Below are 13,356 nucleotides of genomic sequence, written 5' to 3'. Positions count from 1 at the left end.
CAAAATGACCGGGGACACCGAAGTCATTCCCACAATTGTTTATATCTAATGACGTTGTTATAAACCTGATTGGAAAGTAGTATTAATTCCATGCCGCTGGGACATCACATGGCGGTGTCCCAAACTCTTCTTTGCTACACATTTGTTTGAGCTCCGCATACTTTGCAGTAGGGACCACAAAAATTGTATGGTAGAGGATGAGTTTGGGGCACCACGTGACTGTGTTTCATAGGGCACTAAATAATTTTTCGATTAGAAAAGTCTCGTGTTATCTACTCCTAATGATGAAAGTTTTTATGCAAATGCTAACTTTATAGTCCTGCTGACTATATAGTCTAATCTGAAGTTTGTATTTCATCAATCAAAGCTAAATGATTTTCACACCCCATTTTTTTTTAATAAATGCACCCAATTTCTTGTCTTTTACTAGTAAAATTTTGTGTGTAATTTTTCATTGAAAGACAATAAAATGAGTGCATTTATCAAATAGAAGAGTACGGAAATCAACTCCTATGTATTGTTTTTCGTTGAAAATAACTAATTCTTTGTTTGGTTCCTCTTTCAGAAATATTCTCTCCAAAAAAATTTTACTGTTTCGTCATTTCTGTTTTTTCGTCTTTAGTGAATTTTTATCAAATTTTTTACTTATTGGATATATATAGTACATACCTCTATTCAAAAAGTAAGAGTTTGTCAAACTTTAAAAAAAATTGACTAAAGAAGAAAAAACATGCAAACCTATAAATAAATAAAAAAATTATCTTAAAACTGACAAACAAAGTCTAAAAATCCATACTAGGGGTCTTCGGGACTGTACCTCTTGGGTTGGCAACAAGGTTGGCCTTACTCGGTTCCTATGAGAGCTCTTTAAGTTAGGGACATTAACTCCGAGTAGGGATGATAGTTTTTCCGAATCGATGGATACTTGAACCAATTTAAATTGTTTGGAAGTTTTAACTTGATTCTTTAAACTTCGATCGGGTTTTGATTTTTAATTTGAAATAAAAAGGCAGACTGCAGTTCGAATTTGGTTTTGTACAATATCAACACCAAAACTCAACTCCAATTCGAACCAAACCGTAATATATACTTAAGTATATGCACGCACATATAATATGCCCTCATTATATATTTAGGCCCCGTTTGATAACAGTAATAGATGAATGTGATTCGTAAGGAGATGAGATTAGGATTGAGATTGGTAATGAGATGAAATTGTTAATGAAAAGGGATTGATAATGAGTATGTTTGTTTGGTATAAGATTAGATGATTGGATTATTAATATCATGTTTATTTGAGATAGGATTAGATGATGCAATTGGATTGGTGGAAGAAATTGGTAATGAGAAAGGATTAGTAATGATAAGGGGTCGGGATTGGACTACGAATACCAAGTCCTACGGGATATTGCTAATACCCCTTTATGGGCCGAATTGTTAATCCCATGGGACTACCAATCCGGACCAATTTTGAAAACCAAACACAGTATTACTAATACCATCACCTTAGCAATCCAATTCCAACCTCTAATCCGTTTATCAAACGGGACCTTAAAGAAAATGCCATTGAGCTCCATCCCATATGACACTTCCTTGACCCTTTCAACTGGGATGTCTTGAGTTTAAACCTCGCTACAGGCGAGAGGTAGTGTTGCCATGATAGTATATACTCTATGTCCCCTTTCCCTTCCCTTCCTCCTCCCCCACCCCACCCCCCCCCCCCCCCCCCCCAAATTCTTGATTGAATTTGATGATCCGAGCCTCTCAATGTAATCAGAACGTAATTTTAAGGGTACCCGCGAGAAATCAGCAAAAAAAATGATCGGGAAGGGCTACATCTGAACAATTTTTTATTGAACTTTATTGAACGGTTCAATAAAAAACTGCTCAAATCAAGCCCTTCCTGATTATTTTTTTTGCCAATTTCTCGCAAACACCTTTAAAATCACATTCTGAACACAATGAGCGGCTCGGATCATCAAAATTTGATCGAGAACTATGAGATTAAGATTTGGAGGGTTTTTTTAGAGGTTTTTTTAGAGGTTTTTTTAAAGGTCTCCGGAACCACTCTGTGTGCGCGCGCGCGCGCGCGTGTGTGTATATATATATATATATACACACACAAAAACGCCCGCACATATACAATCAAACATAAAAACTAGGTTCACGATAAAATCTAACCGAAGCGATCCCCATCGGGAACGGTTACGATCGAGGTGTAAGAAAATCCAACGGGCAGGTACAGTTACGATCTTCGTGAAAGAAAAGCCGACAGGGTTTTGGTTCGCGTTCAGTTGTGGTTGAAAACATTGAGATTTGATTTGGGTTTTGTCAAAAGCCCAAGCCGAACCGACCCGTTGCTGCGATCTCTACTTTTGAGCCCACTTAAGCTTAGCTCCTTCCGACAGGGCCTTATCATGTTGCCAGGGTAAAGCAGTTTTTAGAAGGCAATCCAAAGAGAAGAAAACACTACGCAGCCTTTTCTGTCTTCTACACCAGGGAGATATGTTTATAGGGACATTCCAAACCTTTTTCGATATCTAAACTTAAAATGAGAATTTCAATCAACTGGCAAAATACATTTCTTAATTCCAATATGGAATCCTCGTCTAGATTTGGGATTGATTGCATCGAGTTTGGATGCGTGTTTTATTTAGCCTTCTTTACGTGTTCACGTAACATTTCGTACGAATCTCTGCCAACGAATTGAATAAAAGCGCTTCCAAAATCGAAATCAGTCTAAAGTTTAATGGGTTAAAACCTCAAAACTCTATGCTTCCAGAGAGTACGGGAAAAACCCAGTCGTTTGGGTTTAAGTCGGCTGTGCATCATTGGCTAATGGGGGCAGTTGTGTGGATGTTGCCCCTTTGCCTCCTCAGCATATACAGATAACTCTTTTCCCTTCTCCTTAAAAAATGAAATAGATAATTAGAAGAGAAGTAAGCTCAGCAAGCACGCATTCGTCGGAAAAATAACTGAAATGTCTGAAAAACATTATTGTTCATGTATATGGATTGTTACAATCCTTAATTGGAAAAGCTAAAGTTGACCCTGAAATCCCCCAGCTATCCTGTGAGTTTATCAAACTTGCTCGGGAGACTAGGCCTCTTTCCCAGCTACTTATCGTCAGCCTGCCAATCAGCCAATGTCGCGGAAACAAGTTTACCACCCAAACACAACCACCAAGGGGCACAGAAGTCGACAAAATAAGCAGCGTCAGCTTACCAGAAAAGGCAAGAGTCACTTCGGATAGAGAATGTCGTAGTGACCGGGTCTGTATAGCAAGGTGATAAACGGTTTGATGGTTTCAGAACCGCCGCTACCACCTGCAGCTGTAGCTGTAGCAGCAGCAAGGGGTAGATCACCACCACTAGGAGGATTAGGAATGAAATCGTGATGATTTACGCTGACACCACCAGCATCACACGAGCTGCGGTCAAGATATACAACACGGATTGGCACACCCAGTGCATCTGACAGAGCAGTAATGTGCACATGATCACTCTCTTCACCCATTGGTTCCACTGATGACTTGCAAAACTACACGAATATTGAAACATGTCAGACAGACTAGATAAGCTTTGGAAAAGGTTCGAGGAATGATGAATTCTGAACCTAATCTCAAACCATATGGGTCTAAGTGTCTAACCATACCTACTGGAGTTTAAAGTCAATAAAGTTGCTAGAACTGTAAAAGTGTGAATGTGCAACGACTTCACTAAACCAAATGATATATGACAGTTCTACTACTACACCGATACTACTGCCAACATCCTAACCGGCAAGTAAATGTCATTTGTAATGATAACATATCAGCAGCGTAAAATACATCCTAACGTCATTCCTCCAAATCACAATATGTAACAGTTTGTTAAAAAATTCTATGGAAGCATACCCTTTGGTTCTAGAACATTAATATAAAGGAATACTGGCTTTTGTAACTATAACCACTAGAGTTCTATATATCAAACAAACCTGCTCTACTGTTGCATTTGTTAATCCCAGAATAAATGGCTCAAAGAACTCAGAGCGCTTGCGAATTTCACCAGAAGTAACAAATCTGAAGAACATCACAACTAAAGAAGAAACATTGTAAGGAGAAGCAGAAAGAAAAGCAGCACATAAAACCTTCATGCACTTAACGTCCTCTTTCTTTTATGGTGGAAACCTATGTTACGTGGACTCGCCAAAACTGATGAGGTACCTGTGTTGTGTCAGCACGACGCCAAGAGGGAAATAAGATATGTTCCCCACAAGACTGTAAAACTAGGTGAGGCTAAGTATTGTTGTGTCTTGAACTTCACAGGCAAAAAAAGAAACTGGTTGATGAAACATATTGCTATTGGATGCTTGTAGGCTGATGAAGACAGAGTTGAAATCGAAGCCTATTTTGGTCGAAGTGGGGGGAGAGAGGGTCCATAGAAGTTGTTGCATATTAGAGGGAGAGCATGGGTTGCTATGTCTGCTGTTATTGATGGCGAGAAATGCAAAAAATTTAGCTTTGGGCTATGCCAAGACAAGCCCAATTTGTGGCAGGCTATTCATTTTGGAAATGCTATTGGACCGTTATGCCCATTTTCTTTGGTCAGATTCATGCACTGTACTTGAATTTTTGCACCTATACATAAATTTTGTTCCTGGCCTTCCCAATTAAAGGTATCCATGTATCTTTCATATTAGATTTGAGCGGTCCGACCCCTACGTAATAACACGCACCAACACACGACACTCATACCCGCGTCCACGTAACATAGGTAGAAACATGTGTAATATGCCACTCACTGTAATCCGATACTGACTGATCTCGACTCCTCTGTATAAGTTCATCATGACTGAAACCAGAAATCCAGGGGTTAATTCATTTGCATTTGTGGAAACAAGTGAAAGTTTGGCTTGACAGAGAAACATTTCAAATCATGATTACCAAACAAAATTTATGTTTTTTGATAAGTATGAATACCAAACGAAATACAACAGATGAAAGAGAAAGTCTTAATACCTAATTGATTCCTTATTTCCTTGAAGAACACTTTCCAGCTGCTCGAGAAATAGCTGAAATATGAGAGCATGGAGGATTAAAAGTAGGATTAGCAAAAAGAGAACAAAAGCAGAGGAGGAGAAACTATTGCACCAACAACTCTTAAAAAGAAACAATAATAAAAATATATATAGTAAAGATTGCGGTACAGCAAAATGCTGTACAGCAGCGTGTACAGATGGGTTTTGCGCCCGTCTCAGGTCCCGCAAAGATGATCGGAGCCGCTCATTTTGTTCAAAACATATTGTCTACGGTCCCTGTAAAAAATCATCTCAATCCGATATCGGTAAAAATGTTTACAAATCATCCAACTTTGCTTCAAAATTTAGGATCCGATATCGGTAAAGATGTTTACGAATCATTCAACTTTGCTTCAAAATTTAACCTAAATTTTGAAGCAAAGTTGGATGATTCATAAACATCTTTACCGATATCGGATTGAGATGATTTTTTACAGGGACCGTAGACAATATGTTTTGAACAAAATAAGCGGCTCCGATCATCTTTGCGGGACCTGAGACAGGCGCAAAACCCATCTGTACACGCTGCTGTACAGCATTTTGCTGTACCATTAGCACTGCTGAAAAAAATATTAAAGGAAAAGAAATAATCAAGATTAGATAACTGGAAATTGACAAAATGGACTAAATAAACAGAATAATGGATTGCAAAATTCAAGCGTATCCAGTGCTAAAAACTCAAACCAGAAATATATACCAACACTACTCTTATCCTATCCCACAGCCATTCCAGAACCAAAAGCATTGCCAAAATCCCATTCCATTTTCTACCACCTTGATTATCTATGTATCTAGATTATGAAATGCAGATAGTTCCTCGCACCGGAGTACCAGACCACAACACTAATGGATTCAAACGAGACTGCTGTTGGTGAAACTAAAGACTTGTAGGTTACATAAAACACATCTGCTGTGCAAAGAATAAAACAATAAAAAAGAGGTACTCAATAGGTAGGAAGGAATAAATTTACCGCGAAAAAGTCTTCGAAGGTAAAGTCTGCATAACCCAAACTCTGAAGTGTCCTCCTGCAATTTTCTACATTGCCTGTAATGCGATGAACTTCTTCTTGGTCTTGTGATTCCAAAATACGCTCCTATTTTGGCAACCCACAAACTCTTAGCAGCTTCAAATTTACAGATCAACTCATTTCCCCTAGAGCAAAACACTAAGTAAGAAATTTAGGAGAACTTCTCGAGACACAATAGAAGACATACCAGGTAGGAGAACATAAAGCTTCGAAAGAAGCAGTTACCATCTCCACGTGTTCGTCTAATGGCAGCGAATTCTTCCGTAAGCAACTACATTGATGTTAATAATTCAAAACTACATAAGGAATGAGAATGCAAACCACAAAGCAAACATGATTGAAAACAGACCTTTATCTTCTCCAGTAAAATAGGGCTTCCTGACTGATACTCAGCAGCTAATGAAGAGAGAGGTTCCTGCAGTTAAATTACCAGTCTCTCTTACATGTGTTTGATAAAACAGAGATGAAAACTTCAAACTTTTTACAAAAATGAAGATTACTTAACGCAGAATTTTTATAAGCTGGAACCAGTTTGACAATATGAAAACAAGTGTTGAACTAAAACAAGCACTTCAGTGGCTGAGCCACTTGAGGACGAGCGGGGGCACGCGCCCCCACTGAATACTCTTTTTTTCTCTTTCTTTTTTTCAGATTTTGTATTTTTTTCTGTAATTGGCTTCTTAAATTGTTCTTTGTTTAATAACTTTAATACATTTTGTATATATTTCATTCTCAACTTTTTGTTTCCAATATTACAACAATTCCACTACACTTGCGAAGTGAGATTTTTAATGAATAAAAAGAGAGTCCGCACTCATCATTTGAAACTCCTCAATACATAATGTCCAAATTTGTAAGTGGCTAAATCATGGGTTATATGCATTATACTTCATTAATTATTCACAATTTTAAAAGTAATCTTGTCATTGTCGATAGAACTCACAACGTGTGATGAAATAGAGGTTTAAGCATACAATTTGAAAAGAAAAGCAAATTTTTCTCATTGGATCAAGATTGCTGAATATTAACATTTTAATTATTGTGTATCTAACTGTTATTAGACTTGGTCCATTGAGACAATTCAAACAGTTGATTTGTTTTGATAGTTTATGAAATTACTACCTTCCTTAGTAAATGTGTTAGTTTTTTTTTTTTAATTATTTTTAGCATAAGCATTCTTCTATTATTTTGGTGTTGCTAATTATGATTTTTTTTTTGTTGAAGTGTGTTTAAAAAGTGCCCCCACTATCTTTAATTCCTAGCTACGCCACTGAAGCACTTTGATATATCAACAAAGCTAAAATCTAGTAGTTTTCTCATTGTGGCGGCGGCGGCGGCAATAGTGGCACAATGGTGGTGGCTATGGCAGTGGTGGCAAGAGTGGCTGAGAGATGGTTGTGGAGGGGTGGAACTACGAATAAGCGAAGAAGTTAATATTGTACAAAGAAGGATTTAAAGTAGTACGCCAGCCATAGCATCTTGGAAAGAACAATGAATTGCACAGTCAAAGTGTCACTCGCTGGTTCTAACATCTGAAGCCAGAGTCATTGCTGAGCTTGACCAGTTCACCATCTATCTTTCCAATTGAGGCGGAGCACTTAGGGCCTTCCTCGGGTCAGGAATGGATTAAGGGCCCTTTGTTTCTAAGGAAAGTGCCTTCAGGTGCGAGCCGGCTTGCTTTTCGCAGAACTGGCAGAAGTTAGTGAATCCCTCTGTCCGCAAGCAGGTGTGGTTGAAGCTCGTTCCTCCCTCTTGAAATGAGAATGGGTAAGAGATCTGGTCAAGTCTCCTATAAGGGCTGCGGCCATTACTTATGAGAAAATTTCCCCCTTACAGGAAGGGAAGTTTTCTTTGAGTGAACGAACGTAAGGATGCCGGGGTCAGCGAGCGAGTGAGGCAACATGAGATAGGTGCGGACTACTTCTACGAAACCACTTCCCACCCAGGTAACAAAGGAGGGACAATAGCAAGCAAAGCTACGTTTTTTTTATTAATCTGAATCTCCTAACCCACATTTTTGCCCCTAGCTCTTGCTGGAGATGATTAAAATATTAAATACCAAAACCTGGATAAATCTTGAAAATACAGAATTAGAAATAGGCAGCAAAATTAAACAGAACTTGAGCTTTATATTCATGGTTAACTCTTGCCTTATCACCTACGAAAGGAATTTTCTCAGCTTCCTCAGCCCAAATTGACGATTGCTGCTGCATAATAGCATCGTCCCTGAAATTTTCCCAATCATCAACATTGGATGCCTGATTGGAGGTTATTCCTTCCACTTCTGCGTCGGCCAGAAGCCCGTCCTGATTCTGCATCTCTCAATTCTCTCCTAATTACACCAGACCAGTCCTGTGCTTGTACAATCTTACTTGAATGGAATTTGATTACATAAAAGGGCTTGCTTTAACATATAGCAACAACCTGTTCAGTAACGGGACAGAAAGAGGGGGTGAATCTCCGGTTACTCCTAAGTTTTAGTGAATTCAACTGTTAGTTTTGCGTATGCAAAGAAGCCTAACTTCAATTAAGAAAGAATAGTTTTAAGTTCAGAAGGAAAATAAATCCTCTAGGAAGGAGGGAACAATCTCTAATAACATCATGCCTGTAAAATTGGAAAATTAAATGCTCAAAAGTTTTCAGTGTTGACATTATCTTCAAACATTCAAAAACAAACTTATCTATTTAGCCAGATTAGTCAACATACTGACCAAGCTGTGCATAGTATAGAAACTAATTTTATCTGACTTGAACTTATCTTCTTTACACAGAACTCAGCTACAGCTGTATTTGATAACAAATGGTTCACATCTCAAGCGCTACAATTTTCTTGAACACCGTAAATAAATTTTAGTTACTAAAGAAAAGTAGTCCTACCGACTGATAACAGGCCACGAAATTGAATCCAAAGCAGTGAGATAACCTAAACCAACAAAACTTCAAATCCAACTACATAGTTTTTCATTTAACTGGAACTTGTCAAAGAAAACGATTCTATTTTGTAATTGATTTTACCTACTAACTCCAAAACACAATTTAAGAATTTGACATTATGGCAGATGTGAATAACAAATAACTTCAGTTATGAATACAACCAAATCAATAAGTTGAAGCGGGCCAAACAGCCAAATCAAAAGGAGCCACCAAATAAAGAAATACGGACACTATTCGCTTGCATATTAACGATGAAATGTCTTGACTCTTGATGGAAGGCGAACCAAAGAATATAGATCGTATGGTCAAAACATAAGCATTGAGGACTACGGTTTACTGAGTCGAGCATATTCTACTTTGTGTTTTTTAGTCTATTCCACCATCACAATTATCCATTATATACATATCTATGTACGCAAAAGCCTTTCCACTGGAATACTTCACAGTTCACAGTGACCCTGTGATTTAACTACTAGAAAACGTTTGTTTCGATTAATTCCGTTAAATTTGAATCGACATGTTTACTTCTCCGCATTCAATACATGGGGAACTTCACCATACTCCCGCACTATTTTTATACAAAGCTCTATGTAAAGCGAAAATAGTTACATTTGGTTGTAATTTTATTGCGCCTAGTTTATTTTGTTTTGTTGAGTATATTACCTACTTACTCACAAACTTACGTGAATTTTCACTTACTTTCACGCATGGTTGATTCAGTGTCGACAATATTAAAGGAAAATTAAATTATAAGAAAAAACAAAATTTAAATGTATTTTTGGAATCCAGGGGGTCCGAGCAGAACATAGTAGAGCCGGACCCCTGCTCCCGCGCCATCAAAACTACAATGGATTTAGCTTCTCTAGAAATGGAACTAAGCAAGAGATCAGAGAGAATTTGGCATTGGCATACTATGTAGAAAAAGTGAATCACTCAAAATCGCAGGGGATCTAAATAATCTCCATCTATCACTGAATTTAAGATCACTACCTGAAAAGATCAAAATACCGACCACGTAAAGGAGCCAGAAATCACAATAAACAAATAAGCTAGTCTCTGAGTCCCTCAATTGAAGCAAAAGGAGTGAACGCGTTGATCGAAACTATAGGTACAGGCATTCACACATAACTACGCCCACATATTTCCACAAAATGTGTTTCAACGAGTCAAGATATTCGGGTCCAGTTGACTAAGAAACCCTAATTATCATCCATAACCGAAACTGAAATATGGCGTATATACACAATTATATACATGGTTACAGAAGCACAACACGAATATATGGAGAGAGAGAGAGAGAGAGAGAGAGAGAGAGAGAGAGAGAGCGTACCCCGGGAAGGAGCGAGAGGTAGATGTAGAAGTGCAACTGAATACTAGGTTAGAATGTCATGTTTCTTAGTACTACGTAATTTTTAAAACTCGATCGGAAGATATATGGAAAAAGAATCAGAGAAAACTATAGCAAGTGGGGGGCGTAAATATCTGAGAAACGATAAGTATGGCAAGATTGCGCTTCTCCTTTTATAATCTGAGTGTGTCCGGACCCGTTTGCACGTACTTGATTAATTACGAATTCTGATGTTAAGAACAGTCAAATATCTGTTGGTCCCAAATTTTGAAACCATTGACCTTCGTGAGATTCGAAGTTGGAAGTTCTTGGGGCATGCCATTTAACTTTTGAAGGAGGGTAAGAGGATATTTCCGTATACCAACTCACCTAGACAATTGCGGATTAGAGAGAGGCAAGCCATTTAACTATTGCACATTACTTTATAGTTTATACTATTTTCTAAATAGTAAAAAAAAGTTGCTTCCCCCCCTTTTGAAACAATGATTTTTTATTTTTTTTGACATTTCTCCTACGCACTAAATTTAGAATCCGACTGTGGGTACTGAATATTGGAGTGCCGAAAATATAGGACATGTAGGGTAACAAATCATCCAAACCGATCATTAATTTTAAAAATAATTTCTCGAGTGGCCTTATAAAAGATTAGCTCAATTGGATATGTGTAATTGGTTGATTCAATTTTTAATTTTTTCAATTTTGAATAAAAAAATTAAAGATTAGATCAACCGGTTACACATATCGATCTAATTGAGCTAATATTTTTTTTAAAGTCCAAGAGGATTGGACATTTTCAATAACTGCTCGTTGCGGATTGTTTTGAGGAGGAGGATCATTTGTAAATGAGAATAAATTATTTATACCGTCGGTGTAAACATTAGTTTCCTCCAAATCAATTACATCATGCCATGTTGTAAAACAATGGTCTCAATCAATAGATTATGACGACGTAACGTAATATAATTGATTTGGAGAAAACAAATGTTTATCCCAGTTGTATAAAGAATTTATTCTCTCTGTAAATCAGGTTTAGCTTGTCGGCCGGAGTCACCTTCAATCAATCTCAATCTTGGCTCATTCCTTTATCCGCTATATACTGTACTACGGAGAGTCTCTTTTCGCACCTCCCCGACACACCCCTCTCCTCTGTACCCCACCACCTTTCCTCCCTTGCCCCTCCCTCCTCTTCCCCCCAGTTTTGTCTTTTTTTTTACTTATACTAGTTTTTTTTTTACTTTTAAAAGACTTTAATTACTGTCTCCTTTCCTTTTCTTTTTTTTACTTTTACTAGTTTTTTTTTGTTTTACCTTTAAAAGACTTTAATTATTGTTTTGTCTTTTTTTTTTTTTTACTTATGCTAGTTTTTTTTTTACTTTAAAAAGACTTTAATTACTATTCCCTTTTTTTTTTTTTACTTATACTAGTTTTTTGTTTTACTTTTAAAAGACTTTAATTATTGTTTTAGTTTTTTTTTTAAATTTTACTAGTTTTTTTGTTTTACTTTTAAAAGACTTCTTACTATAATTTTAATTAATAAATGAATAATTAAAATATAACTTGTACTAATTTTAATTAATAAATGAATATTAAAATATAACTTCTACTAATTTCGTCGAAGAGTGAAAATAAATAAGTGGTTATAGTTGAAGATAAAACGATAAAAGGAAATCTGAATAAATGGTTAGAAATAAAATAGATAAAAGATATAAATAAATACAAAATTAATAAATTCAACAACATAAAAGAATTATAAAATTAAAAAAAATTACTCACGTATATAATACTAGTACTTGCTCATACCTACGGCACTACGTACGGGCATTTTTGTAATATATTTTTATTTTTTTATGCCAACACCAGAAGCCAAGCAGTGGGAAAAAAAAACCGATGACATTTTGTAATATATTTGTAAGAGTGTGGGTGTTTTCTTAAGAGAGTTGAAGAGCACACATCAGTCATTGGATGAAATGAATCTCAGCCTTCTTTCAACTTATGTTTGTGTGGTACTCACACCCTTGTGTTTTATTAGGTAGATTAAAAAAAACATAGAAAGAGTAAAATATATAAATAAAAAGACCTAAATAAATAGATAAATGAATAATTAATTAAATAACTTAAATGGATTAAGAAATTAAATAAAAAAAAATTATGTAAAAAAAAATAAGTGTTCCAATTTTGAATTCTTTTGAATCGGTGCGAAGATCTTGTTTTTCTTATTATTTAATCTTAAATGGTCATAATGAATTTTTTGCTATAAGTCCTTTCAATGAGCACCTTAAGAGAGACCTGAAACTAAATAAAGAGCCTTAGAGTGCTTGTTGAAATGCCTTAAAGCCAAAAATTCATTATGATCATTGAAGATAAAATGATAAAAAAAACAAGATCTTTGCACCGATTCAACCGGATTGTAAATCGGAATAATTAAATAATATTAAATAAATAAAAATGAAAAAAGGAGTATAAAGATTATTAATAACAGAGAAATATGAGAAAATGGGAAGTTGTATTTCTGGGGGTATTTTCGGAAAGGGGGGAGTGGGGCCGGGGGGGTGTGTGTGTCGGAGGGGTGCGAGAAGAGAATTACTGTACGGAGTATATGATAGTCAGGCCTCAATAAAAATGACCCCGAGTTGTGCTTCCAAGCTACCCAAAATGCAAATACACAAGTTTTATTATTTCAAATAAATCTAAATACAAACATCAGGGGTTTCTCCTGGCATAAGGAAAAGAGACATCGAAACAATTATAACTTCTAACTTTAGATAAGCATATATTCTTTTACGTAATAGATAAACAACTTTAGAATTGCAGTCAAACTTGTGTTTAATGGTAGAAGAAACTGCGGAGGCATGGCTAAAAAAAAAAAAAGAATCATATTTCCTTTCGATTATTTGCTCAAAATACGATAATATGTTGTCAATTTTATTAGTGGTACAAAGTTACAGTTTGTAAATTTAAAGGTCGTTTACAATTATTAGTGGAGTACCT

General features: G+C 36.3%; 1 protein-coding gene across 3 annotated transcripts; it reads right to left on the bottom strand.

Annotated features, from left to right (window-relative positions):
* Positions 1-2,734: 2,734 nt before the first annotated feature.
* LOC131301068 (OVARIAN TUMOR DOMAIN-containing deubiquitinating enzyme 1) lies at positions 2,735-10,609 on the bottom strand. 3 transcript variants are annotated; one of them, XM_058327192.1, is made up of 10 exons: positions 10,351-10,609; positions 8,237-8,510; positions 6,436-6,501; positions 6,274-6,357; positions 6,030-6,152; positions 5,000-5,052; positions 4,783-4,832; positions 3,976-4,076; positions 3,226-3,540; positions 2,960-3,131 (listed from the first exon to the last, which is right to left on the bottom strand). In XM_058327192.1, exons 2-9 carry the CDS (start codon positions 8,402-8,404, stop codon positions 3,241-3,243), a joined length of 945 nt encoding a protein of 314 aa, XP_058183175.1. In that variant the 5' UTR covers positions 8,405-8,510; positions 10,351-10,609; the 3' UTR covers positions 2,960-3,131; positions 3,226-3,240. The 3 variants fall into 3 exon arrangements, with proteins under 3 accessions (XP_058183176.1, XP_058183175.1, XP_058183174.1); XM_058327193.1 differs by lacking the exons at positions 2,960-3,131; positions 10,351-10,609 and adding an exon at positions 2,735-2,907; XM_058327191.1 differs by having other exon boundaries at positions 2,960-3,540; positions 10,351-10,492.
* Between the last annotated feature and the right edge of the window lie 2,747 nt (positions 10,610-13,356).

This window comes from Rhododendron vialii, chromosome 9a, assembly GCF_030253575.1.
Source record: "Rhododendron vialii isolate Sample 1 chromosome 9a, ASM3025357v1".
In the NCBI taxonomy this organism is placed as follows: Eukaryota; Viridiplantae; Streptophyta; class Magnoliopsida; order Ericales; family Ericaceae; genus Rhododendron; species Rhododendron vialii.
This window is presented reverse-complemented; position numbering and strand designations above follow the sequence as displayed.

Coding starts and splice junctions, on each gene's coding strand:
- LOC131301068 (XM_058327192.1), bottom strand. CDS start 8,404: ATGCAGAATCAGGACGGGCTTCTGGCCGACGCAGAAGTGGAAGGAATA. Junction 5,053..6,029: donor CCTTCGAAGACTTTTTCGCG/GTAAATTTATTC, acceptor CTCATATTTCAG/CTATTTCTCGAGCAGCTGGA. Junction 4,077..4,782: donor TCAGTCAGTATCGGATTACA/GTGAGTGGCATA, acceptor TTTCTTCTTTAG/TTGTGATGTTCTTCAGATTT.